Consider the following 23,611-nt stretch of genomic DNA (forward strand, 5'->3'; position numbering starts at 1 on the left):
TCGCTAGTTTTTGCTTAAAGGAAGTCTTTTTTAAGCCAAAATTTAGTTTAGGTCGAAAATGTTGTTCATGATAGGCCTGTGGGGCTGCACAGGTGTATCGGGGGCAACCTGTTGGGCTGCACAGGTGTATTGGGGGCAACTTGTGGGGCTGCACAGGTGTATCGGGGGCAACCTGTTGGGCTGCACAGGTGTATCGGGGCAACCTGTGGGGCTGCACAGGTGTATCGGGGCAACCTGTGGGGCTGCACAGGTGTATCGGGGGCAACCTGTGGGGCTGCACAGGTGTATCGGGGGCAACCTGTGGGGCTGCACAGGTGTATCGGGGGCAACCTGTGGGGCTGCACAGGTTTATCTGGGGCAACCTGTGGGTCTGCACAGGTGTATCTGGGGCAACCTGTGGGGCTGCACAGGTGTATCTGGTGTATCTGGGGCTGCACAGGTGTATCTGGGGCTGCACAGGTGTATCTGGGGCAACACTTAACCCACATGCACTAAGCCCCCTGTATTCCCAAAGTGAGACTCATAAATTATGCTGTACGTGTGATGTTTCAGTACACGACAGGGAAGGATGGTAGTACGGTGGGTGTCACTGTTACCCGTAATGGCGCCCTGGGACACTGTCGCACCCTCACTGTGGCCTGCAATTATACAGAGGGTAGGAACTTGTGTTGTGTTTCATTAATCATACTGACTGTGGCCTGCAAGTACACTGAGGGTATACACTCATCTTGTATTTTCACTATATAATATCAACCCTTTCCCACTCAGATACATGTTGATGCGTTTGTAGTCCCTTAAAAAAATCAAATTAAATTTAGGACCTTTCTTCATAGAGTCAAGTTATAAAGGCTTTATTTCCAACTCTCAAGATACTGATGAGCAGCAAACAGCATAAAACCTGAACTGACTTGGAGTCACTGGCAGGCTGTTCTGGTATTATGCTGGCTGCATATACCGCTAGCCATTTTCACTTTGCTTCTGAGCAAGAATAGGTTGATGTTTGAATGATCGTTGTATATCAGTCTGTAAAGAAAACTTTGTTGTTAATATGGGTGTTTATAAAATAACTTTGGCTAAAATCTGTGTGCTTTAATTCATGTTCAAAACTCCTTATTTTGTATTTATATACCATTCTTTAACATGTATAACCATGGGTATTTACGCTAGAACAATGAATTTTTTCACAAATTAATGTCAAAATCACCTTGTATCCATTTATGACATGCACCAACCCATTAAAACTAATAATTGAGGGTATACAACTACCCATAATACATGTTAAAATATGGTTCTCATTTTCAAAGATAAATATATAATTATTCCACATATGAACAGTTCAGTTCTTGTTTTGAGCCATTGTCACTGTCTATCTTTCAGGAGAGGTGATGGTGTGTGTGCTGGATTTCAAAAGAGACGTAGGGCTGTGGCATGGCATTTTATGTGTAAGTTGATGTTGTTTTTGTTGTAGCTGAGCCTCTTTCTGGGAAATCTTATCTTTATGCATGTGCGTAAAATGTTGTTCCTGATTAGCCTGTGCAGTCTGCACATGCTTATCATGAACAACACTTTCTCTTTTTATGTCATTTTTGTTTGAAAACGTCTCTTTTTAGAAGAAATCCAGTTTAGACAAACAGTATTTTCACTGATAAGCTTGTGAAGACGTCCCTGATAAGCATGTGCTAACTGCACAGGCTTATCTGGAAAAAACACTTATGCACATGCATTAAGCCCCATTTTCCCAGAATAAGGCTCAAATTAGGTTTTGATGATATGGGTTAGCCCCTGTGGGTATTATTTTCTTATGTGACAATGTGTTACGACAGATGTTACCGCAATTGTTTTAATGTTCATACTTTATTTCTCTTTGTCTTTTAATCTAAAACAATTCAAAAGATACTTGGATATTGAAAAATTGGGTAACATTTAAATGTCTTACTAGATATGATTTTCTAGATGTACCAGTATTTACTATATGACTTGGGACACTTTAGAGTATCTTCAATCTAAGGGCCAAAAACACATATGCCTGGAAACAGCACCAACAATCACTTATGACCTATAACATAATCTCTTTAATGAAATCTCTCGTTAGCTGCATAGGCTAATCAGGGATGACTCTTTCCACTTTGATGATATTTTTATGTCCCCCACCACTATAGTGGGGGACATATTGTTTTTGCCCTGTCTGTTGGTTTGTTTGTGTGTTTGTTTGTTTGCCCCAACTTTAACATTTGCAATAACTTTTGCAATATTGAAGATAGCAACTTGATATTTGGCATGCATGTGTATCTCATGGAGCTGCACATTTTGAGTGGTGAAAGGTCAAGGTCATCCTTCAAGGTCGAAGGTCAAATATATAGCTTCAAAGTGGCGCGAAAGGGGACATAGTGTTTGTGACAAACACATATCTTGTTTGTTTACAGAAAGTCTCTTCTTGCAAAATCTAGTTTAGCTGAAAGTAACGTCCCTGATTAGCCTGTGCGGACTTCTCAGACTAATCTGGGACAACACTTTACCCACAATCATTAAACCCCCTTTTCACAGAGCATGGCTCAATTAGATTACAATTTGATAACAATTTCCTTTAACCTTTCCTTACTCTCCAATTTCAGAGTGTGTTTAACGGCATGCATGTGATATTTATTCCGTACTCCCTCATGAAGGTGGATCCTGCCTCGTGGATGAAAATGATTACAAAATACAAAGGTATGCATTGGATTAAAACACTGCACAAGTTATTTTATTTCCATTATCATACTTTATCATGTGTTACATGCAACCATGAAGAACGCACACCCGATTTTCCAAAGTCGAAAGTTTTCTAATGAATAATTCTATAAAGTCTGTGGAAATTTATTGCATCAATGTATAATGAACACCAACTTTTTAAATGGAATGTTTAGGGGTATGAAACTGGGCTTAATACATTCTAATATACAACTGGGCTTAATACATTCTAATATACAACTGGGCTTAATACATTCTAATATACAACTGGGCTTAATACATTCTAATATACAACTGGGCTTAATACATTCTAATATACAACTGGGCTTAATACATTCTAATATACAACTGGGCTTAATACATTCTAATATACAACTGGGCTTAATACATTCTAATATACAACTGGGCTTAATACATTCTAATATACAACTGGGCTTAATACATTCTAATATACAACTGGGCTTAATACATTCTAATATACAACTGGGCTTAATACATTCTAATATACAACTGGGCTTAATACATTCTAATATACAACTGGGCTTAATACATTCTAATATACAACTGGGCTTAATACATTCTAATATACAACTGGGCTTAATACATTCTAATATACAACTGGGCTTAATACATTCTAATATACAACTGGGCTTAATACATTCTAATATACAACTGGGCTTAATACATTCTAATATACAACTGGGCTTAATACATTCTAATATACAACTGGGCTTAATACATTCTAATATACAACTGGGCTTAATACATTCTAATATACAACTGGGCTTAATACATTCTAATATACAACTGGGCTTAATACATTCTAATATACAACTGGGCTTAATACATTCTAATATACAACTGGGCTTAATACATTCTAATATACAACTGGGCTTAATACATTCTAATATACAACTGGGCTTAATACATTCTAATATACAACTGGGCTTAATACATTCTAATATACAACTGGGCTTAATACATTCTAATATACAACTGGGCTTAATACATTCTAATATACAACTGGGCTTAATACATTCTAATATACAACTGGGCTTAATACATTCTAATATACAACTGGGCTTAATACATTCTAATATACAACTGGGCTTAATACATTCTAATATACAACTGGGCTTAATACATTCTAATATACAACTGGGCTTAATACATTCTAATATACAACTGGGCTTAATACATTCTAATATACAACTGGGCTTAATACATTCTAATATACAACTGGGCTTAATACATTCTAATATACAACTGGGCTTAATACATTCTAATATACAACTGGGCTTAATACATTCTAATATACAACTGGGCTTAATACATTCTAATATACAACTGGGCTTAATACATTCTAATATACAACTGGGCTTAATACATTCTAATATACAACTGGGCTTAATACATTCTAATATACAACTGGGCTTAATACATTCTAATATACAACTGGGCTTAATACATTCTAATATACAACTGGGCTTAATACATTCTAATATACAACTGGGCTTAATACATTCTAATATACAACTGGGCTTAATACATTCTAATATACAACTGGGCTTAATACATTCTAATATACAACTGGGCTTAATACATTCTAATATACAACTGGGCTTAATACATTCTAATATACAACTGGGCTTAATACATTCTAATATACAACTGGGCTTAATACATTCTAATATACAACTGGGCTTAATACATTCTAATATACAACTGGGCTTAATACATTCTAATATACAACTGGGCTTAATACATTCTAATATACAACTGGGCTTAATACATTCTAATATACAACTGGGCTTTATGCATGTGCGTTAAGAGTCCTCCCAGAATAGCCTGTGCAAGTTTGCAAAGGCTATTCAGAATGACACTTTCCTCCTAAACTGGATTGATGAGTATGAGAGACTTCCTTTAAACAACAAAATTCATACAAGCATAAGTTACATTTCTGATTAGCCTATGCGGACTTCACTGGCTTATCTAGAACGCCTCTTTATCCTGGAACAAGGATCAGAGGATTTCTGCATCTTTTATCCTATTACTTCAGATTCCTAAAGGACAATTGTTAGTTTCTGTCATTAAGTATTAACACTTAACATAACCATACTCAGGAAAAGCATGAGTATGTTAATTTAACCACCCCCTGTTTTGTGAGAAAATCAAGAAGAATAGAATTTCCATTTGTGTGTATCTGTCATACATTTTCCAATTGTCCCCTGTGTTTCAGCTGCAGTAGGGGTGTTGAAATCCTGGTTCATGCACTAGGTCCTACAGGCACAAATAAGCTTTGGGAAAACTGGGCTAAATGCATGTGCATAAAGTGTCGTCCCGTATTAGCCTTTGCAGTCCACACAGGCTAATCAAGGGCGATGCTTTCCTGCACAGGCTAATCAAGGGCGATGCTTTCCTGCACAGGCTAATCAGGGGCGATGCTTTCCTGCACAGGCTAATCAGGGGCGATACTTTCCGCCTTTACTGGATTTTTGTCTAGAACAGACTTCTTTTATACCAAAAATTCCAAGAAAACTTTAAAATGTGTCAGCATGGTCATTAGGAAGACACCTTATTGACGGCGACCTAAAATATTTTCTGTGTTTCAGCTGCAGTAGGGGTGGTGAAGTCCCGGGACATGCACTGGGGCCTGCTGGCACAGAAAGACCACAAGGATGTCAACTTTAGCTCCCTGAGGTTTCTTCTAGTGGCCGATGGGGCCAACCCTTGTAAGAAGTGATTATTAATCTTCTTTGTAATGTGTGTTTGTGTGTGTGTCGGGGGGTCATATAGGGTCAACTTAAGTTCCCTGAGGTTTCTTCTGGTGGCCAATGGGGCCAGCCATTGTAAGTAGAGATTATTATGTCCCCTCTTTAGTAGTGTGTATGTGTGTTGGGTCAACTTCAATAGGTTTCTATTTGTTGGCGATGGGGCCAACCCTTGTAAGTTTTAGTTTTGAACCTCTTTATTTTAGCTTGAAAGCTGTCAATCCGTTTCTTGAGAAGAACCTGTTCTTGGTGTCTTTGGGGCAGATCTTAAGAACTCTCCCACTGGGGATTGAATCAGTGACCTCTTAAGGGGATTTATTTTTTTATGCCATATGACCAAGTGTCTAGTTTATGTCTGTTCTTATTGTATTTGTAAGCAAAGTATATGTGATTATTAAATACCTTTCTTACTAGATTCAAGTTTTAAAGGCTTCATTTCCAACCCTTAGATACTGATGAGCAGCAAACAGCATAAAACCTGAACAGACTGCCAGTTACTCGCAGTCTGTTCTGGTTTTATGCTGTTTGCACGTACCCTTTTTTACTTTGCTTCTGAGTGGGAAAGGGTTAATGCGTAAGTCTATGAATGAGTTGGTGTATACAGGCCCTGGTTATTACATCGTCTCTGTTTGTAGGGTCTCTGACCTCGTGTGATGCATTCCTCAACGCGTTCCAGTCAAAAGGTTTGAAGCCAGAGTCTATATGTCCCTGTGCTAGTTCATCAGAGGCCCTCACTGTCTCAGTGCGCAGGTAAGAAGTTTGGTATGTGTCATTATTCACCACAGCGCATATGATGACACTGCTTAGTATTAAGTAAAATCATTATTGAACCATGCTGTGGGAAAACTTGGATAAATGCATGTGCATAAAGAATTGTTTTAAAATTGGCCTGTGCAGTATTCACAGGCTTATCAGGGACAACACTTTCCGCAGAGACTGGATTTTTGTTTAAAATAAACTTCTTGATACAAAAAAAATTAATTAAAGTGGAAACTGTCGTCTCTAATTAGCCTGCACGGACTGCACAGGTTGGTCTGGAACCACACTTAGCTAATGCATTGAGCCCTGTTTTCCCAGAGTGATCCTTAAATGTAGTAATGATGAAGTTTTTTATGCCCCTGAAAGAGGGCATATAGCGATCGGATCGTCCGTCTGTCTTTCCGTCTGTCCTTCCGTCACACTTTGCATTTAGGTTTCGCGTTTAGGTTTCAGAAAATGCTCATAACTTCTATGTCCCTTCACATAGCAACTTGATATTTGGTGTGCATGTGTATCTCATGGAGCTGCACATTTTGAGTGGTGAAATAAAAGGTCTAGGTCATCCTTCAAGGTCAAAGATAAAAAAATGTATCAAAGCGGCACAGTATGGGGCATTGTGTGTCTGTCTAAGACACACCTTAGAACAGATCTTAGGTTTCATGGAATGCAAATGCATTTGGGTAAAACAAGATCCAGTCCAACAGGACAATGTATTGAATAAGCCCAAAGAACATGTAATTAGTCTCATTATTTCCACATGTGTCTTCTTTTGTCATTACTACCTCATTTGCCTCCCTTTTATCAAAATCAATTATTTTTACTTAAATTGCCCCCCTTTGCTCATTATTACCTCATTTGCCTCCATTTAATCAGTTTCATTCTTACCTCAATTGCCTCCCTTTTCTCATTATTACCTCATTTTCTTCCCTTTAATCAGTTTCATTATTACCTCCATTACCTCCTGTCGTGAATATTATATGAGATTTTAGACGTAACGTTGATTGGCGGTTGCCGCGTATTAGCGCGTTATTATTATTATTATTTGACGTCATATATATTTGTATTGTTGTTGACGGGCAGTTGAATTAAAGGATCGAACCTGAACAGTCGTGTTTTGCATATCAACTCAAAGTACACCATTATACCTTCGTGAAACCTCCCTTTCTCATTATTACCTATTTGCCTCCCTTTTCAGGCCGGGTAGAACCAGTTCCAGTGCCACAGGGCGGGGCATCCTGTCCATGCAGGGTTTGAGTCACGGGGTAGTCAGGGTGGATACAGAGAACAGCCTGACCTCTCTAACCTTACAGGACTGTGGGCAGGTCATGCCTGGAGGTGAGGGGCCGTAACTATGGCAACTGTGTGTTTAGCACACCTTTTGTGATCACCTTTTGTCCGTCGTGATGTGTGCATTGTGCGTCGGCAATATTTGCCTTGTTAACACTCTAGAGGCCACATTTATTGTCCGATTTTATGAAACTTGGTCAGAAGATTTGTCCCAATGATATTCTTGATGAGTTCGAAAATCGTTGCGGTTGGTTGAAACACATGGCCAAAAGTTTGGCCTTTTTCCTTATATGGCTGTAGTTAAACCTTGTTAACACTATAGAGCCCACATTAAGAGTCTTATCATCATGAAACTTGCTTAGAACATTTGTCCCAATGAAATCTTGTTAAGGGATATCTGTCATTATACCGGGCTACCAATGATAGAGATTTACACTAGCCTGTCAGGCGTAAGCATGGAATATCTAGTAGCTGACTTACAATTTTGGTATTAAATTGGCTCAGGACTGGATATTTAGTGGACAATCATATATAAATAGCAAATATGTTTAAGGTACTGTGGTATCACTTATTTTTGTGGAGGTTGAATGATCTTGAATTTCCCATTTCAGCGGTGATGGTGGTGGTGAAGGTGGATGGACCGACCTACTTGTGTAAGACAGACGAGGTCGGTGAACTGTGTGTCTACTCCAACTACACTGGCGTGAAATACTGGGGCCTACAGGGCATCACCTCTAATACATTCCAGGTATTGTATAATGGGCCAAGTTTAGTTTAATCCTATTAATTGTACCCTGGGCTTTTTTTCCTTTTGTGAGAATGGCCGTTTTTCGCAACTCAAATTTTCACAATTTTAGAAAGTTTGCGACTCATTTTTTCACAATTGTAAACAGTTTGCAACTCATTTTTTCACAAAATGGGGGGCCAAGGCCGCTTTACAAAAACAGAAAAAAAAAGCCCTGGTCCCCGGATTGCATCAAAAGCCTAAGTCTTATCAAAACACTTTACTCTGTTTCCTGGTTAGAACCAGTACCTGGTGTCTTGAATGATCGAAAGAAAGTCTACAGTGGGGATTGAGACTGTTATCTCTCGGTTGCTAGGCGGACAATATATCCATGATGCTAAGGCGACCTGTTTTACTATTTTACTTTGCCTATGTTCCAACACTTTCAGGTAATAATGTTCCATTCCATGATTTGTTTGTTGAATAAGAAGGTCTTAGGGTAAAATACAATTTGATAGCAATCAGTACATTTGCATGGCCTTGATATTGTGTAGGGGCTTCCAATGATGGATATAAAGATGCATGAGTTTTTGGTTAGGTACACTTGCTCTATTTGTTGCAGTCATTTAATATTTTGTATCTTTGAGGAGTAAGCTGCCTAGAACTCAATATCAGAAAAGGTTTAAGTAAACCAAACAAAAGTGTTGACCTTTTGGTGAGTCAACACTGCATAATCAGGATCAATACTTTCTGCCTTTTCTCTTAGAAGAGACTTTTTTTAAACGAAAAATACAATAAAAAGCTGAAACTGCCATCCCTGATTAGCCTGTGCAGACTGTACAGGCTAATCTGGACCAACACTTAACACACATGCATTAAGCCCAGTTTTCTCAGAACGAGGCTCACATGTTTTTCTAAGATGGTTCCTAAGCTGGTTCCCTTTTTGCAGGTGCAGCCATTGAATGGTGATGGTCAGCTAGCTGGGGACCGGTTGTACGTGCGGACAGGCCTTCTGGGATTCCTGGGACCAGTAAGTGACACTTGATTGGTTGTCTCAGGTACTAATTAAAAGCATCCCAGGTACTCTTAAATATACTGCAATATACCACGTGTACAGAAAATATGCTTAAATTCACCTGGCCATACTCTGAGGTACCTTTTAGTATATTTTCTGTACCGGGTATGCTTTAAAGTGGTACCTGAGACGACAATTGATGTGAGTATAAGTGACCCTATTTCATCTTAAATGGACAGTATTGGCAGTACAATGTTTTTACTCGATACAACTTTTGCCGTATAAAAAGAATCAATTTTACTTTGAGATTAGTAATTTGTTTTGGCTTCCAAGAAGCCATGCTGACCTCTTCATGTAATTTAATAAACACATAAGCGCTTGACTGTCTGTTAAATAAATTAATACTAAATTTACCATGCGTCTATATGATACAGAGTATACATACCGACTGGCTAACTATTTCTACAATCCAGCGCACAAATTAGCTCTAATTTGTACGATAACCAGTCTCATATTTTGGCGAAAGACAATCAGCTGTTTATATTTTTTGTTTACGTTGTACGCAGAATTTACATCATTTGCGTAAGTCTAGATTGGCTTGCTTAAATGTACGCGCGGAAATAATAAATTGAGCGTATCGTGATATTTCTAATGCGTATTTTACGCTGATACGCAGCTTATCTTGAACGCTGTATTGTTTTGCCTTCCATTTTCAGTTTCACTTCTTGGAAATCTTTACAGTGTAAAAGTCATTGAATGAATTCAAGTACAAACATACACTGACCTATCATTCTATATATCTGTATTCAGGGAGGTCTGGTATTTGTGTGCGGCAGCAAGGAAGGACTGATGCAGATCTCCAACAGACGCCACAACACAGACGATATCATCGCCACGGTGCTCGCTGTGGAACCCATGAAGTTTATCTACCGAGGACGGTGAGCTTATCATCTGTCTTGACACTTACAGATTTATCATATTAAACAAAGGGCAGGGGGCACTGTAAACAATGTTCCCTTTTTAACCCATGAAGTTTATCCACAGGGAACAGTTATTTCAGACCCTTGTATTTTTCTTGTTAGCTCATCTATTTTTTGAAAAAAAATTATGAGCTATTGTCATCACCTTGGCGTCGGCGTCAGCGTCGGCGTCTGGTTAAGTTTTGCGTTTAGGTCCACTTTTCTCAGAAAGTATCAATGCTATTGCATTCAAACTTGGTACACTTACTTACTATCATGAGGGGACTGGGCAGGCAAAGTTAGATAACTCTGGCGTGCATTTTGACAGAATTATGTGCCCTTTTTATACTTAGAAAATTGAAAATTTTGGTTAAGTTTTGTGTTTAGGTCCATTTTATTCCTTAAGTATCAAAGCTATTGCTTTCATACTTGCAACACTTACTAACTATCATAAGGGGACTGTGCAGGCAAAGTAATGTAACTCTGACGGGCATTTTGACAGAATTATGTGCCCTTTTTATACTAAGAAAATTGAAAATTTGGTTAAGTTTTGTGTTTTGGTCCACTTTACCCCTAAACTATCATAGATATTGCTTTCATACTTGGAACACTCGCAAACTATCATAAGGGTACAGTAAAAGGACAAGTTGCATAACTCTGGTGGTCATTTTTATGGAATTATGGCCCTTTTTTGACTGAGTAACTTTGAATATATGGTTAAATTTTGTGTTTCGATCCACTTTACTTTTAAAGTATCAAGGCTATTGCTTTCAAACTTCAAATACTTTCATGCTATCATATGGTTACTGTACCTGGCAAGTTGAATTTTACCTTGACCTTTGAATGACCTTGACTTTCAAGGTCAAATTATTAAATTTTGCTAAAATTGTCATAACTTCTTTATTTATGATTAGATTCGATTGATACTTTGACAACCCCCCCCCCCCCAATCCCCCCCTCCCCCTTATTTTTTTTTTTTTTTTTTTTTTTAAGATCATCTCACAAATGACCATCACACCCTTACACTATACCCCCCCCCCCCCAATTTATTTGTTTGTTTTTTTTGAAACGGTTAAAAACCACAAATTATTATTTTATGTTTGAAATACTGCCGAACCATCGCACCCAAGAATAACCCCCACCCCCCACCCCCCCCCCCACCCCCCGATTTTTTTATTTATTTTTTTTTCATTTTGTTTCCGCATTTTTGGAAGATAATGTAAATAAATGTCCATGCCCCGACACTATACACCCCTCTTCACTCCACCCCTCCCTCCTTTGTGATTAAAATGAGAGTCCCTTCACCTTTAAAAAGAAAATAGATGAGCGGTCTGCACCCGCAAGGCGGTGCTCTTGTTACTTAGGATTTCAGCAAAACTAAACAAATGGTATGGAGCCTTAAAAGGGGCAGCAGGCCTGAAAAAGGGCAGATGGTATCATGTATTAGTCTGTGCAGCCCACACAGGCTAATCAGGGTTGCCACTTCTGCATAAACTAGATTTTTATTCAGAAGAGAGTAACTTAAAACAAAACATTCTACAAAAACAGATTGTGTCGTCCCAGATTGGCATGTGCGGATTTCACAGACTTATCTCAGACAACACTATCTCGCACATGCATTAAACTCCCTTTCACAGATCATGGCCCTTATGTAGTCATGTACAATTTTTCTGTGATGTGTATTAAAGGGCTATTTCTGTGATATATAACTGCTGTTTCTTACATGTACCCGAAATGTGCTTCATAAAAACGAGCTGATCTAATATACACTTACATTATATTATTTGTAAAAAAATATATGAGAAATGCTCTGTGAAAATGGTTTATAATGCATGTGCGTTAAGTGTCGTCACAGATTAGCCTGTGCAGTTCGCACACACTAATCAGGGACAACACTTTCCGCCTAAACTTGATTTTTGCTAAGAAGAGACTTTCTTTAAACAAAAAATATCACAGAGCAAATTCCACTCTTGTCTAATATATTTGTCTACATAGGCTTTTTCAAAGTTGGTTTTGTTGAGAAACAGAAAGAAAATGTAGTTTATTTGTTAAAACAAACTTTGAAAAAGCCTATGTAGGCGAAATATATTAGACAAGAGTGGAATTTGTTCTGTGTAATTTATATTTATCCCTACTGGATACAAAACTGAGTAGCAAAAAATATCATACAAGCGGAAAGTTTCGTCCCTGGCTAATCTGGGATGACTCTACACGCACATGCATTAAACCCCCTTTTCACAGAGCAAGGCTCATATATCATGTTAATAATTGGTTCTTATCAATTCCCCCCCCCCCCTCCACTTACAGAATAGCAGGACTCTTCATAGAAGTGTTAAAGGATTGCTATTTACTATTGCGCAATTGATTGATCACACAACTGAGACATTGATAAGCATTGCTTAATGGATAAATGTTTCCTCCACATACAGGATAGCAGTGTTCTCCATAGAAGTCTTGAAGGATGAGCGGATAGTGATCATAGCAGAGCAGAGGCCGGACTGCCCGGAGGAGGAGAGTTTCCAGTGGATGTCCCGCGTGTTACAGGCCGTAGATAGCATACACCAAGTGGGGGTGTACTGTCTGGCCTTGGTCCCTCCCAACTACTTGCCAAAGGTAAGTCCAGACCTTTCGTGAGGGGGGGGGACTTGAAAAGGGCAAGCGGGCCCTGAAATGGTGCAGAGGGGCCTGAAAAGGGGCAGGGGGCCTGAAAAGAGCCAGGGGGCATGAAAAGGGCACTGGGGCATGAAAAGGGCCAGGGTGACCTGAAAATTTGCATGGGGATTGAAAGGGCCAGGGGGTCTGAAAACGTGCACAGGGGCCTGAAAAGGGCCAGGGTGACCTAAAAATTGGCAGGGGGCTTAAAAGGGCTAGGGGGCATATAAATGGACACGGGCATGAAAAGGGCCAGGGTTACCTTAAAATTGGCTGGGGGCTTTAAAGGGCTTGGGGTCCAGAAAACAGGCGCTGGTCCCGGAAAAGAACCAGGGTCACCTAAGCACAGGGTTCTGAAAAGGACCAGGGTGACCTAAAAATTGGCAGGGGGCTTAAAGGGCCAGGGGGCCTGAAAATGGGCACAGGGGCCTGAAAAGGGCCAGGGTGGCCTTAAAATTGGCAGTGGGCTTAAAAGGACCAGGGGGCATATAAATGGACACGGGCATGAAAAGGGCCAGGGTTACCTTAAAATTGGCAGGGGGCTTAAAAAGGCCAGGGGGCCTGAAAACAGGCACAGGGGCATGAAAAGGGCCAGGGTCACCTACAAATTTGCAGGGGCTTAAAAGGGTCAGGGGCCCTGAAAACAGGCACAGGGGCCTGAAAAGAGCCAGGGTGACCTAAAAATTGGAAGGGGACTTAAAAGGGCCAGTGGTTCTGAAAATGACAACAGGGGCATGACTTTTCAGGGTGACCTAAATAGAGCCGGGGTGACCAGAAAAGGGCCAGGGGGCCTGAAAAGGACATGGGGGATGAAAAGGGCCAAGGCTGAAAAGGACAGTGGGGGCTGAACATTGGAAGTACAACAAGATAAGATACACCTGTAATGTAAAAGGGAAATGTATCTGTAATGTTGTAGAAAGATATTTATTTAATCAAATAGCAAGATATTTCTTCAATGTAATAGCAATATATACCTGTAATGTAATAACAATATATACATGTAATCTAATTAAACAATTGTTGATCCAGCAAGGATCTTAGAAGGAAAGGGTGATCTTTTGTCAACAGGGCAGTTTAGATGGTGTGCTTCTGTTATCTTTTCGAATATTTTCATAGTAGCATGTGTTATATTCAAATATATTACAAATTACATTTATTTTCATTTAAAATATTGGTTCAATAAATAATAGAAATAGTTTTACTGATAACAATGAGTATATTAATTGTAACTTAAAGTAAAAAATTATCTTCATAATTATGTGATCAAATCAAAAAAGGGCATGAGGTTCAAGGGGGCAGGACAGGACCTGGTGAAAGCAGTTCTCTGTACCTACCTTGCCATTTAAGCCTAGCTGGATCACTGAAACAAATTTCAGTCACGTTTTTATTCTCAAGATATATGTACCAGTAACAGTCCTCCATTGTTCCAGACGCCTCTTGGCTGTATCTACCTATACCATCAGTCAAATTTATTGGCTGTCAAGAGGTCCTATAAATTTGCAGCCATTGCAGACCCGAACAGATAATTTCTAGCCAATAATGGATACAAAATTACATGCTAAAGAGTAACAAACATTGACAAAGTTTTATCACTGATGTTTTTTATTTATTTTTTCAGACGCCCCTGGGTGGTATCCACCTGCACGAGACTCGCAAGAAGTTCCTGGACGGCTCCCTGCATCCCGCCAATGTGTTAATGTGCCCGCACACCTGTGTCACCAACCTGCCTAAGCCTCGGGAGCACAGGCCGGACAGGGACGTCACGCCTAGCGCGGTGCATGTCGGGAATATTGTGCAAGGGGCCCGTATGGCTTGGGCTCAGGGGAGGGAACTGAGTATGGCTGACGAGGAGGGAGACGGGTCTAAGAAAGTGAGTGATGGGCTGTGTATCTATATCATAAAATCATTAAATTTAACAGTTTGCTTTGTGAATAAAACCATTGATATCGCCCCCTTGGTGCAAAAAATACCATATGACATTGAAATTAGAAGGCACATGGCACCTTTTTGCACCAAAGGGGCGACATATTGGAATCAAAGCGCTGAAGGCACTGAAGTTGTTCCCTGTTGTCGTCCTTGATTAGCTTGTGCGCATTGCACAGGCTAATCAGTGTGCACAGGCTTATCTTATTATCCCCCGCCATAGGCAGAGGGATATTGTTTTAGCGTTGTCCGTCCGTCTTTCCGTCTGTCTTTCCATCCGTCCGTCTTTCCGTCTGTCCGTCCGGAGCCATATCTTGGCAGTGCTTTTGCAGATTTCATTGAAACTTGGTATGAGTATATATATGGATAAGATGATGATGCACACCAAATGGCATTGTACACCATCGGATAATAGCGGATTTATGGCCATTTGTATCTTGAAAAAATGCTTTTTTGAGTGTCAAATATAATACTTTTGTGTCCAGAAGCATATTTGCGGGGGATATCAATTCAACGAATTTGCTTGTTTGACATGCATTAAGCCCTGTTTTCCCTAAAAGCAGCCAATATATACAGATTTCAATGATAAACACTAGACTGGCCAATGTCGTCTTACAAGCTGGTAAATACACTCACCGCAGTAGTAGATGCAGACGCTCCTAAGCATTCTTTGTCTGCAGTGCAGACAGGGAGCGGTAATCGTTCCTAGCATAGTGAGTTACGGTTCTTAGCGTAGCTAAGGCTTCTAAGCACATACTGATTTGCAAAACATGCTCTGTAAAAGTCGTGAGCTAACGCTCACAACTTAAAATAAGTCAGTTTTAAGATTTTAATTTTATGTGTTCTAAAAACAGAATATCAGCTGATTTGTTTTTGAAAACTGTAATTTGATAATTTTATACTCGTACATGATGTTAACTGAGTATTAAGCCATATTAATATAAGGTCTACATGTAGGAACTTCCTTGTTAGTTGTACTAACTTGTGTGGGTTTCTAGAATGTTTGCATTAAAATGTTGTTCCTTGATTGATAATAGTAGTATTTAAACTATGGACCAATTGATTTCAATAAAAAAAAATAGGTTATATGTTTGTATGTATCAATTATATCAGTAGTAAGACAAATACGTTGATATGAGCTGCACTCTGAGAATATCTGGTTTCATGCATGTTCATAAAGAATCTTCCTAGATCAGCGTTGTGCAGTCTGAACAGGCCAATCGAGAACGACACTTTTGGCTTTTGTTGAACTTTTTGTTTATAGTCTCTTCTTTGTGAAATTCCTGTTGAGGCGGAAAGTGTTATCTCTAATTAGCCTGTGCGTACTGCACTTAATGCACATGCATTTAGCCTGGTGTAGTCTGCACAGGCTATTCAGGGACTGCATTTCTGCTTTAGTAATAAAAGAAAGTTTCTTAGGCGGAAAGTGTTGTCACTAATTAGCCTGTAAGGAATGCAATACTTTAAGTCTTAAGTTACATGAATTTTTTTACATTTATACTGTTTCAGCACCAGTTCTTGACAGAGATACTCAAGTATCGTGCACAGACAACTCCGGACCACAATCTGTTTACTTTGCTCAACTCTAAGGTAAGAGTGTTTTCCCTTTGAGCAATTTGAAATTGAGCCTTGCTCTGGGCTTAACGCATGTGCGTTAAGTGTCATTCAAGATTAACCCGTGCTATCTGCGCAGGCTAATCGGAAATGACACTTTCCTTTTTTTGTTTGTTAAAAAAAGTCTCTTGCATACGAAAAATAAAGTTAAGGCGGAAAGTGTCGTCACTATTAAGTCTGTGCGACTGCACAGGCTAATCTAGTATACAAACATTACGCACATTAATTAAAGCCTGTATTGCAAGATCAAGGCTCAAATAAAAGTGATGTCCATTTTGATACCCTTTTACTGTTCAACTATTGTTTAAACACTCTTCGATATTTTTGTTAATGTCTTGTTTCAAGTTTGTTTTAATTATGTTGTGCTGAGTTGTCAATGTCACTAAGATTTCTTTGTCTCTGCGGCATTTTTTAAATCAATGCCTGCATGAGGATTGAATTAAAAATGGAATTCATTATGTTAACTCTTGTTTCTTTTTTTATTTTCTGTGTTTCTTCCTTCTTTGTAGAGTTTATTTTCTAAAGGAGCCTAGGGATGTGAAAACCCGGCTTAATGCATGTAAGTGAAGTGTCGGCCTAAATTAGCCTGTGCCTGTGCAGTTGGCACAGACTAATCAGGGATGACACTTTTGCTTTAAGTTTTTTTTTGGCTTAATGGAGATCTCCTCTCAGCAAAAATCCTGTTAAGATGGAAAGTGTTGTCCCTGGATAGGCTTATCTGGGACGACACTACGCATATGCATTAAGCCCCGTTTTCCAAAAGTGAGGCTTATTTATTTTTACTGCTAATTTCTTCAGCATGGTCAGTCAGGCAAAGCCTGGCCTCCCCAGGTAACAACACCTAACACCTGTTTGTAACCTCAATTCTCATTGGTTGCCTCTCTGATATGCACATGTCATCTGGTCATGTTTTAACCAATCATAAATTGGAATGCATTTATTCCTTGCATTGCATTGGCTATCCTATTTTGAATCAGATGATTTGATTGGCTGCCTTGTCTGAAATGTATCATTCCTGAGCACCACACCTCACATTTGGTGCGGCTTATTTTTCTTGTGGTTATGAAACATCTTTGGCTTAATTAACAACAAAAACAGTAACAACAGGGAAGCATGTAATAATGTTTGGTGCAGATTTTTCTACATGGTGTGTGAGTGTTTTTTTTGCATGCATCAATAACAGGAAGATGGAACAATCAATAAATAGTGTCAGTTGTTAATCTCATTTAAACATTTTAGCTCAGCTGAGCACATAGTGCTCAGAGTGAGCTTATAGATACCATGTTGTTCTTCTTCTTACAAATTCTCCACCTGAGCTGCTTTGCATATTTTATGAAATTTTACAGGAATGAATTTCAGGTAAATCTCTTACAAAGTTGTTTAAATATTTCTTGTCCATTGCATATCAAGGTCACAGAAGCTTCAAATATATTTATAAAAAAAAACAAGTTCAAAAGACTTCTACTATAAGACCACAGGGGTCATGGGTTTAATATTTGCTGTGTAGCATCCTCTAGTGGTCCTCTATGTTTGTTCAAATCATGCTCCTCAGGTCAAAACTGGTCATGTCATGGGTAACATGATTCTCTAAAAAAATCATAGTTTACTGAAAGCCATGTTTTACACTTTTGTTCTGGTTTTATCTTTTGGAGATAGTGATAAGGCATGAATAGGTGTTCACTACTTAATCACTGAAATATGATTATGTTAGAGATATGATAAAGTTAGAGACTAAAGTAAAAAATTGCACTGAAAAAGGTTACATTCCGCTAGAAAACGGCCAGAAAAAAGAATTTGCAAAAACAGTGAAATTGTATTTGTGTCAAGTTCTTTCTTGGTTTATACATGACATATCTTTTTTATTGCTTAAAACAATTCAGCTAAAAATGCCCTGTAAGAAAAGGTATGGCTATGGGGTTTCTATGTGCAAAATGTTGCATTTATTTTCACTTCAAGTTGTTGAATTATCATTGAATTATATAGGGAAAGTATTTAGTATATTGTGACCTTATGCTTCCTTCTAACATGGAATTTACTTCCTGGTTTCCACTGGTCTGTCTTAACCTGGTAAGATGCATTTAAATTTGTTTTCATTATCACTATGAATTTATAACATTAAATGATTAAGTTTTAAATACACTTAACATCATATTGCGGTCCTTCAGTAAGTTTGTTCAAATCTTGCCCCTGTGGTCAAAACTACCTACGCCCAGTTGTCACAAGATTTATATAGCCTTGTACTGTGAACAAAATAACAAATCAAATTTGGCCTCCCCATAGGGTTACTTGTTTTTTTTATGAATATAAAGTGAAAACTTTTATATGTCTCAGAACATATCTAATTTGTGTCATTCAGGGTAAACCCCCAATATAAAAACACAATTTCTACAGAAATGTTACAAAATCTGCACATCACAGTTATTTTCCTACATATTTGAGGTAAGCAATCTAGGGCCACAAGGACCTCTTGTTTAACCATTCATTGTGTTATCTCTGGAAGCTTACAAACTGGTCAAATAATATGTTACAAAATTTGCACATCACAGTTTGTTTCCTACATATTTGAGGTGAGAGATCTAGGGCTTTAAGGCCCTCCTGTTTAACCTTTAGTTGTGTTTTCTCTGGAAGCTTACAAATTGGTAGAGTAAGTTTACAAAATTCTTGTATTTAAAATTACGATAAATAAATCATCAGGTTTTATGTACTGTCTATATATAGACATAATATTTATTAGAATAAGCACTTTCCTATAGATTTTATATATGTATTGAGTCCTTCCTTATGAATTGTGAAATTCAAACCCTTTAGAATTCCATCCCTTTAGTTCCCCAATTCCCTGCCGTGATGAGTTTTGTGCTACATAAATGTAAAAAAGAAGCTAAAATAAATGCGTAAGATTTGTGACCTTGTTTAAAAAAACACTTTATGTTAGTCTATGGTTATTTCGTTTTGGTTAATTTTTATTTTATGTGCATAAAAATCAACAGCTGTATTTGCACCGTATTTAATGCACATTTAATACTTTTGTGTATTTTTTATCCCCCGCCATAGGCGGAGGGATATTGTTTTGGCGTTATCCGTCTTTCTGTCCGTCCGGAGCCATATCTTGGAAGTGCTTTGGCAGATTTCATTGAAACTTGGTATGAGTATATATATATGGATAAGAGGATGATGCACGCCAAATGGCATTGTACACCATCTGTTAATTACGGAGTTATGGCCCTTTGTATATTGAAAAAATGCTTTTTTGAGTGTCAATTATAACACTTTTGTGTCAAGAAGCATATTGGCGGGGGATATCAATTCAACGAATTTGCTTGTTCTGTACTTGTTCTGCATTTATAAATGAAAAGTGTATAAATGCATTAAAAAAAAAAATTTAAACTCACTTACAAAAAAGACAGCTATACTAATGTTATTAGCTTGGCTGTTTTTGGAGAAAACCCGAGGTATTGTCATAGCCAGCTCGTCGTGTCTGCCGTCGTCCGCTAAAACCTTAACATTTTGTTAAGGTTATGAAGATTGCTTCTAAAATAAAAGTGCTTCCACCTACAACATTGAAACTTCAAATGTAGCTGCACCTTGACGAGTTCTACACACCACACCCATTATTGGGTCACTAGGTCTATGGTCAAGGTCACTGTGACCTCTAAAAAAAAAAAAAAAATCTGACAAGCTTAAGCAGCCAAGCGTGGCACCCGTTATGCGGTGCTCTTGTTGTTGATGTATTTTTCTAGAGGAGCAATACACTTGCAACACACTGAAGTTATTATTGCAGAAAAAAAGAAGAAAGAAATACAAATTCTTCTGTTATAAGTTAGTTTCTGGCTGCATTTTTAAGCATTATTAAATGTGTATTTAATGTTGATTTAATGCAGAAGAGATAAGGTGCCAGTAACGCTGCATTTTAAGCCCATTATATACACTTTTTTTTTAGTAGAGTTAAAAACTTAAAAGTTTAATGAAATCTTCGATAATCAGCTGTCCAAGAATGGCCTCTGTTTGGTGTCTTTCACATTTAAGCACGCCTCACAATTCTCCTGGTTGCAGGTTCAAGTCCAGCTGTCAATAACTTGTTCCCAGCTTCACAAGCGCGCTGAGCGTATCGGCTGCCTTCTCATGGAGAAGGGCCGGCTGAACAGCGGCGCTCACGTTGCCCTTCTCTACCCACCAGGGATTGAACTCATAGCCGCCTTCTACGGATGTCTGTATGTAGGTGAGTAGTAGTGGTTTTCAGGGGTACAATCAGTCTAGACTGGGTATTAAACTCATAGCCGCCTTCTACGGATGTCTGTATGTAGGTGAGTAGTAGTGGTTGTAAGGAGTACAATCAATTTTGACCGGGTATTGAACTCATAGCCGCCTTCTACGGATGTCTGTATGTGGGTGAGTAGTATTGGCTGTCAGGGGTACAGTCAGTCTAGACTGGGTATTGAACTCATAGCCTCTACTACGGATGTCTGTATGTGGGTGAGTCAGGAATCAATCTAGAGAACTAAATGTTAAGGCTCAAACGGGTAAAAAAAATATTCCTCCGATTGCACAGGCTTACCTTGGACGGCACATGTTTGCACAGGCTTACCTTGGACGGCACATGATTGCACAGGCTTACCTTGGACGGCACATGATTGCACAGGTTTACCTTGGACGGCACATGGCTTACCTTGGACGGCACATGATTGCACAGGTTTACCTTGGACGGCACATGGCTTACCTTGGACGGCACATGGCTTACCTTGGACGGCACATGATTGCACAGGCTTACCTTGGACGGCACATGATTGCACAGGCTTACCTTGGACGGCACATGATTGCACAGGCTTACCTTGGACGGCACATGTTTGCACAGGCTTACCTTGGACGGCACATGATTGCACAGGCTTACCTTGGACGGCACATGATTGCACAGGCTTACCTTGGACGGCACATGAATGCACAGGCTTACCTTGGACGGCACATGATTGCACAGGCTTACCTTGGACGGCACATGATTGCACAGGCTTACCTTGGACGGCACATGATTGCACAGGCTTACCTTGGACGGCACATGTTTGCACAGGCTTACCTTGGACGGCACATGGCTTACCTTGGACGGCACATGATTGCACAGGCTTACCTTGGACGGCACATGGCTTACCTTGGACGGCACATGATTGCACAGGCTTACCTTGGACGGCACATGATTGCACAGGCTTACCTTGGACGGCACATGTTTGCACAGGCTTACCTTGTACGGCACATGATTGCACAGGCTTACCTTGGACTGCACATGCAATAAGCCTGTGCATCCCAGAGCAAGGCTCAATTTATTCTATTTCTACCAACTTCTTGAAAATGCTTAACATTGAAAGGCCCATATAAGCCATGAAATCTCCACCATATGTTTACCCTGTACCCAGAGGGTGTTAATCACATGACAATTAAGATAGAGACGTCCATGCTTAGACAGGTATTTTTCGCTGTTCCATACCCTTTATTACTGTTTTTTGTTTTGTTTTTAATGCAGCTCACTTTCCAGCCTATCAGCAAGAAAGTGATAAGCGTTTATTTTGTATTGATATTTGCTCTTTATCTTGATTTTACTTACTAAGAAATTCCTTAGCAGGATCACAAAATTGCAGCTCCCGCTACGAAATTTCGTTTGAGATATAAAGTGAACACTTCTGCGCATATGAGCGAGAAAGGGATGTTATCTTGCAGGCTGCGTCCCAGTGACGATACGACCGCCCCACCCTCAGAATGTTAGCACCACCCTCCCCACCGTGAAGATGATAGTAGAGGTGTCCAAGTCTGCGGCCATACTAACCAACGCCAACATAGTCAAACTACTCAGGGCTAAGGTACACAAGTTTAAGACTATTTAGTTTAGCTTGATTGCTTAAAGCTTATTGAAGGGCTCTTGAGTCCATTTAGTGGGTAAAACCAGTACTTGGTGACTGTTGGGGAGATTTAAAGAACTTTATGTTACCTCCAAATCGCTAGGTGCACAACATATATGCTGCCCCATGGTAACCTAAGAGGTAAAGATCAAAGGTAAACTCATGGTTATTTACATTAATGAGACAGCAGTGAAACAAACAACCCTATAAGACCCTTGTTGTCTTGTGTAATAATAATTAAAATGCTATTTTAATATTTGACATGTCACAAGTTATACTCATGACATCTAGTACAAACTTCAAATTGATTCTCTCTGACAATAGAGATATTCTGTTGGTTTAATGTGTTCTTTTGAGAAGAAAATATAAGAATATAAATAAATTTAGAGCAAAATAATACTAATAATTGCTTACATTTCAATTGTATTACTTTGATAGGTATTTTTTCTGAGTACACTAAACTATGTTTTCTCAATCTGCCCACAAGAGGCTGTGGCAATGGCCAATGAAACACTAAATGTGCAAATGTTTAATCCACATAACCCCAGTTCTCCTCTTTCTTTCCCCAGGAGGCTATAGCAGTGGTTGACCCCAAGGCGTGGCCGCCCGTGCTCGACTCTGACGACCTTCCCAAGAAGAAGTTGACCGCTGTTTACAAGGCCCCCACACCTGAGATGCTGTGCTATCTGGACTTCAGTGTCTCCACCACTGGCATGCTTGCTGGGGTCAAGGTCAGTTGAGCAGTTGTTGGGGCGTTATCAGTTGAATAGCTGTGTGGTGAAGGTTGTTTATTTTAAGCCTATATATTTTAGCTTTATTGCATCAAAAGACTAAGTCTTATTGAAGCGCTCTCAAGTCCATTTCCTATATTGTGTACATACTGTTCCTACTATTGCAGATGTCTCATGCTGCGGCCACAGCACTGTGTCGCTGTATCAAGCTGCAGTGTGAGTTCTACCTGAGCAGAGAGGCCTGTCTGTGTCTGGATCCATACAGCGGACTGGGATTTGCCTTGTGGAGTTTAGCTAGGTATGTACATAGTTCAAGCTCTGGTGAAACTGGGCTGAATGCATGACCGTAAAGCAACATGCCTGAGTAGCCTGTGCAGTGTGCACAGGCTTATCAGTGACATCACTGTCCCCCTATACTGGATTTGTGTTTGGAAGAGATATCCTTAAACACAAAAGTTCTATAATATCCGAAAAGTGTCATCCCTGATTAGTCTGTACGGACAGTGCAGGTTAATGTGTGACAATTTTTAACCCACATTTATAGCTATAATAGGTATTGTTGCTTTCAGA

The 23,611-nt window shown here is 39.3% G+C and overlaps 1 protein-coding gene across 13 annotated transcripts in view; it reads left to right on the forward strand.

Moving 5' to 3' along the window:
• The window catches only part of LOC127843967 (disco-interacting protein 2-like), a 102,166-nt gene that overhangs the window by 60,709 nt on the left and 17,846 nt on the right, over positions 1-23,611 (forward strand). For 11 of the 13 annotated variants that reach the window (XR_008032483.1, XR_008032482.1, XR_008032487.1 and 8 more), the window contains 17 exons: positions 553-655; positions 1,378-1,442; positions 2,613-2,706; positions 5,340-5,459; positions 6,134-6,248; positions 7,453-7,592; positions 8,156-8,292; positions 9,218-9,298; positions 10,094-10,221; positions 12,672-12,855; positions 14,513-14,764; positions 16,327-16,407; positions 17,230-17,262; positions 20,482-20,647; positions 22,132-22,271; positions 22,880-23,041; positions 23,209-23,339. Coding sequence is in view for 5 of the 13 variants with exons in the window: in XM_052373886.1 (XP_052229846.1) it covers positions 553-655; positions 1,378-1,442; positions 2,613-2,706; positions 5,340-5,459; positions 6,134-6,248; positions 7,453-7,592; positions 8,156-8,292; positions 9,218-9,298; positions 10,094-10,221; positions 12,672-12,855; positions 14,513-14,764; positions 16,327-16,407; positions 17,230-17,262; positions 20,482-20,647; positions 22,132-22,271; positions 22,880-23,041; positions 23,209-23,339 (2,132 nt within the window). In the remaining 8 variants the exon portion in view is untranslated. The remainder of the gene's footprint in view (positions 1-552; positions 656-1,377; positions 1,443-2,612; positions 2,707-5,339; positions 5,460-6,133; positions 6,249-7,452; positions 7,593-8,155; positions 8,293-9,217; positions 9,299-10,093; positions 10,222-12,671; positions 12,856-14,512; positions 14,765-16,326; positions 16,408-17,229; positions 17,263-20,481; positions 20,648-22,131; positions 22,272-22,879; positions 23,042-23,208; positions 23,340-23,611) is intronic. The other 2 variants (XM_052373889.1, XM_052373890.1) reach the window with 1 other exon arrangement.

Source organism: Dreissena polymorpha, chromosome 9 (assembly GCF_020536995.1).
Source record: "Dreissena polymorpha isolate Duluth1 chromosome 9, UMN_Dpol_1.0, whole genome shotgun sequence".
Taxonomy (NCBI): Eukaryota; Metazoa; Mollusca; class Bivalvia; order Myida; family Dreissenidae; genus Dreissena; species Dreissena polymorpha.